This window comes from Branchiostoma floridae, chromosome 5 (genome assembly GCF_000003815.2).
Source record: "Branchiostoma floridae strain S238N-H82 chromosome 5, Bfl_VNyyK, whole genome shotgun sequence".
Lineage (NCBI taxonomy): Eukaryota > Metazoa > Chordata > Leptocardii > Amphioxiformes > Branchiostomatidae > Branchiostoma > Branchiostoma floridae.
The window spans coordinates 4,433,966-4,439,230 of NC_049983.1; the positions used below are offsets into that span (position 1 = coordinate 4,433,966).

At 44.9% G+C, this 5,265-nt stretch overlaps 1 protein-coding gene across 1 annotated transcript in view; it reads left to right on the forward strand.

The window, feature by feature from the left end:
• Window positions 1-5,242, forward strand: part of LOC118415611 (thiamine transporter 2-like) — an 11,592-nt gene extending 6,350 nt beyond the window's left edge. The window contains exons 3-5 of the mRNA XM_035820318.1: window positions 895-1,143; window positions 1,863-2,004; window positions 4,729-5,242. Of these exons, the coding sequence (XP_035676211.1) occupies window positions 895-1,143; window positions 1,863-2,004; window positions 4,729-4,875 (538 nt within the window). The 3' untranslated portion in view covers window positions 4,876-5,242. The remainder of the gene's footprint in view (window positions 1-894; window positions 1,144-1,862; window positions 2,005-4,728) is intronic.
• Window positions 5,243-5,265: the final 23 nt, after the last annotated feature.

Here is a 5,265-nt window from a genome sequence, read left to right on the forward strand (position 1 = left end):
GAGAGAGGGAGAGAGGGATACAGAGAGGGAGAGAGAGATACAGAGAGGGAGGGAGAGAGGGATACAGAGGCAGTGAGGGATACAGAGGGAGGGAGAGATAGAGAGGGAGAAAGAGGGAGAGGGATACAGAGAGGGAGGCAGAGAGGGAGGGAGAGATAGAGGGAGAGGGGGATACAGAGAGGGAGGGAGAGAGGGATACAGAGGGGGATACAGAGAGGGAGAGATACGGAGAGGGATACAGAGAGGGATACAGAGAGGGAGAGACGGATACAGAGAGGGAGAGAGAGACAGGGAGAGGGGAATACAGAGAGGGAGAGAGAGACGGAGAGGGAGAGATACAGAGAGGGAGAGAGACAGGGAGAGGGAGAGATACAGAGAGGGAGAGAGAGACAGGGAGAGGGAGAGATACAGAGAGGGAGATATACAGAGAGAGGGATACAGAGAGGGAGAGGGGGATACAGAGAGGGAGAGAGGGAGAGGGAGAGATACAGAGAGGGATACAGAGAGGGAGAGGGGGATACAGAGAGGGAGAGAGAGACAGGGAGAGGGGATACAGAGACGGAGAGAGGGATACAGAGAGATACATAAAAAGACAAACAGCTTAAGAATAAGAGAAGATTGAAACGGAGACAGAGAAAGACAGAGAAAGAGAGAGAGCTAGACAAAACAGATTGAGAGAGAAACAGATATGTACAGAGAGGGGCAGAGAAATGGAGAGAAAAAGACAGAAAACAGATAAGGTAGCAAAAGATAGAGATACTTACTCATACACAGAGAGAAAGACACAGAGAGGATCTTAGAGAAAGAGAGAGAGACTATTATTTGTTGGCAAATTCTCCGTCAGATCTGCTATCTTTTATACTCTTTTGACTACATGGAGTTACCCGATTAAAGACAAATGTATAGTAACATGTATTACAATCACCTGCAGTTTTTTATCTTTCTGCTAGGTGCCCTCGTGTCCCTCCTAATGGGGCATGTGAAGCTGAAGTGGTCAATAGTGGGAGAAGCTGTGCTGGGGGTTGTCTCACTGGGGATGGCCTTGCTGCTGTTCGTCATGGCAACCACACAGAACATCTGGGTGTGCTACGTCTGCTACGTCATCTACAGAACATCCTACCAGGCACTCATTACCATAGCAACGTGGGTGTGGCGACATTTTTATGTTGACCTCGGTTTCTTTGTTTTCTCCAAAGAAATAAGGTCAATGATCTGTTCCAGACGTTAGGATTGCTGGTAAAGTAGTACTAGTAGACATTGTATGGTGCTGATACACATATAAATGTAGCAAGTGGCAGGACAGAGCTCTGACTTAGGCCTAACAGAAGTAAGGAGTTGGTCATTGTATGTAATATGTTTGAGTAAGCATAAAGATAAACAAGACAGTTACATGGCAGTTACAGTTATTGTATATTTTCCCTGAGCCATGTGATGAGGTAAATATTATGCATGTGCTTACAGCATTGCCTTTATTGTGTCATGTTCCATTTGTAAAGTTCAGGTTTATTACATTGATTTTCTTTCCCACCACTTGTCTTTAATTCCACTTTTTTCAGTACCTTGTTAAGGTTTAGTCATAAGTATCAAGTACCAAGCACATATCAAGTCCGTATGAGGTCCGTTTTAACATTTTTCTTTAGATTTGATATACATTATCCTGTGACTGGATCTTAAGGTACTGTAAAAAGTGAAAAAAATAAAGGTTTAGCAAGTATTCACACTTTTTTCATACACAGTTGTATGCACATTATGTGACACATATGCAGGCATACGCACGATACCGCCTGCAGTGCCTAAACCTGGCACAAAACAGTTAAGATCCACTGTTAGATAATGACCTATGATATTACTTTAACTTTTAGGTTTGAAGTTGCAAAGAACCTGGACAAAGCCCTGTATGCTCTGCTGTTTGGGATCAACACATTTGTGGCCCTGGGACTGCAGACACTACTGACCGCTGTAGTAGTGGACAGGAGAGTACTGGCCACACCTGTACAGGCACAGGTAAGTACTGACCACTGTAGTAGTGGACAGGAGAGTACTGGCCACACCTGTACAGGCACAGGTTAGTACTGACCACTGTAGTAGTGGACAGGAGAGTACTGGCTACACCTGTACAGGCACAGGTAAGTACTGACTGCTGTGGTAGTGGACAGGAGAGTACTGGCCACACCTGTACAGGCACAGGTAAGTACTGACCACTGTAGTAGTAGTGGACAGGAGAGTACTGGCTACACCTGTACAAGCACAGGTAAGTACTGACCACTGTAGTAGTAGTGGACAGGATAGTACTGGCTACACCTGTACAAGCACAGGTAAGTACTGACCACTGTAGTAGTAGTGGACAGGATAGTACTGGCTACAGCTGTACAAGCACAGGTTAGTACTGACCGTTGTAGTAGTGGACAGGAGAGTACTGGCTACAGCTGTACAGGCACAGGTAAGTACTGACCGTTGTAGTAGTGGACAGGAGAGTACTGGCTACACCTGTACAGGCACAGGTAAGTACTGACCGCTGTAGTAGTAGTGGACAGGAGAGTACTGGCTACACCTGTACAAGCACAGGTAAGTACTGACCACTGTAGTAGTAGTGGACAGGAGAGTACTGGCTACACCTGTACAAGCACAGGTAAGTACTGACCACTGTAGTAGTAGTGGACAGGAGAGTACTGGCTACACCTGTACAAGCACAGGTAAGTACTGACCACTGTAGTAGTAGTGGACAGGAGAGTACTGGCTACACCTGTACAAGCACAGGTAAGTACTGACCGCTGTAGTAGTAGTGGACAGGAGAGTACTGGCTACACCTGTACAAGCACAGGTAAGTACTGACCACTGTAGTGGACAGGAGAGTACTGGCTACACCTGTACAAGCACAGGTAAGTACTGACCACTGTAGTAGTAGTGGACAGGAGAGTACTGGCTACACCTGTACAGGCACAGGTAAGTACTGACCGCTGTAGTAGTAGTGGACAGGAGAGTACTGGCTACACCTTGTACAAGCACAGGTAAGTACTGACCACTGTAGTAGTAGTGGACAGGAGAGTACTGGTTACACCTGTACAGGCACAGGTAAGTACTGACCGCTGTAGTAGTAGTGGACAGGAGAGTACTGGCTACACCTGTACAAGCACAGGTAAGTACTGACCACTGTAGTGGACAGGAGAGTACTGGCTACACCTGTACAAGCACAGGTAAGTACTGACCGCTGTAGTAGTAGTGGACAGGAGAGTACTGGCTACACCTGTACAAGCACAGGTAAGTACTGACCGCTGTAGTAGTAGTGGACAGGAGAGTACTGGCTACACCTGTACAAGCACAGGTAAGTACTGACCACTGTAGTAGTAGTGGACAGGAGAGTACTGGCTACACCTGTACAAGCACAGGTAAGTACTGACCACTGTAGTAGTGGACAGGAGAGTACTGGCTACACCTGTGCAAGCACAGGTAAGTACACGTACATTGTAATAACATGACCAGTTGTGGGTACCGGTATAGAAAATTCAATACAGGCCCAGTTCAAGTCCAGAAGATCAGGTCCTGGTCTGCGATCTAATTGTGAAAACTTGACAATGGTCCAATTTGCTACAAAGGAACCTATTTGGTGGAGTATTCGACACACACTAGCATTTTAAGATACTATCTTTTCATTTGTAAATTTGACAGTAAAAGCTTTGTGGAAATGACTATTAAACTCTAGTTCAATCTTGTTATTTTCTTGAAGTGGTAAGTGGAAATGTGTAAACCTCTGCTGATGTAATCTGGTCATTTTCTACTCGGTCCAAAATCTGGTCCATTTGTGAACAGCCTTACTGCCCCTACGGCTTCCTGAGCTACATGAGCTACATGAGTGAGTGAGTGAGTGAGTGAGTGAGTGAGTGAGTGAGTGAGTGAGTGAGTGAGTGAGTGAGTTATGTGAGTGAGTGAGTGAGTGAGTGAGTGAGCTATGTGAGTGAGTGAGTGAGTGAGTGTGAGTGAGTGAGCGAGTGAGTGAGCTATGTGAGTGAGCTATGTGAGTGAGCTACGTGAATGAGTGAGTGATGGTCAGTGAGTGAGTGAGTGAGTGAGTGAGTGAGTGAGCTATGTGAGTGAGTGAGCGAGTGAGTGAGCTATGTGAGTGAGTGAGTGAGTGAGTGAGTGAGTGAGCGAGTGAGTGAGCGAGTGAGTGAGCTATGTGAGTGAGCTACGTGAATGAGTGAGTGATGCATATGGTCAGTGAGTGAGCTACGTGAGTGAGCTACGTGAGTGAGCTACGTGAGTGAGTGAGTGTCAGTGAGTGAGTGAGTGAGTGAGCTACGTGAGCTACGTGAGTGAGTGTGAGTGAGTGAGTGAGTGAGTGAGTGAGTGAGTGAGTGAGTTGTTTTTTTAAGTTTTTTTTTCTAACCAGTTCAACACGAAAAAACAATTCTGTACCAGTACCCAGCATGCCTAGTCATGACATCACCTGAGAAGCAAATACAATTACTTTTAACCTTAGACACATGGTCTATTCAAGTTTGTTGCTTGTTTGTTTGTTGTTTCTTAGATGTAAAAACAAATGCTCCGAGGAGAAGATGTACGGTTTAAATAACAAACAAACAAAAATTCATTTATTCTAGTGACGAAGTCCATTCCAGTGATGGTATGAATTCTAGTGATGAAAAAGATAGAAAAATAAGAAATGTGTTGTATTCAATATAAAGTACATGTACAAAGCATTTTTTATAACAGTTGTTTCCCCTCCTCCAGTACACTGTGTACGGTGGCTTCTTCTGTGCCATAGCAGCTGCTTACCTGCTGAAGTCTGTGGTGACGTGCACGTACGCGGGATGGCGGGAAACCTGGGAGAAATCCTGGGTCACCACGACACACGACGAGGATTCAGCAAGGAAATAATATATAAGAGGCAATAAGTTAATGTTCTATGGTATACCAGAATGGTCTATATTTTACCGTGTATATATTTGTGCGCTGGGGTTTAAAGTTACTTAACTTGTGTATGTAATTTTGTATTGGTAAAAGTCACTCGAGATACAATTTCAAGCACAAGAAATTGGACTTTCACCAATTTTTAACTGTTGACTAAAGCCTTTATGATTTTTATCAAGGAATGGACAATCTGCTTCTTCTATGGTGTTAGATACAACATGTGACTTTGTGAGCAAGTGGATCATAAGTTGCAGAAAGCCTATGGTGCCGTCCATCTGTAGCCACTACCAGGCTCTGTGGAATGGTGGACTAATTGTAGAAATTGGTACAAATAGGGTCGATAGTACGCTAGGGGAG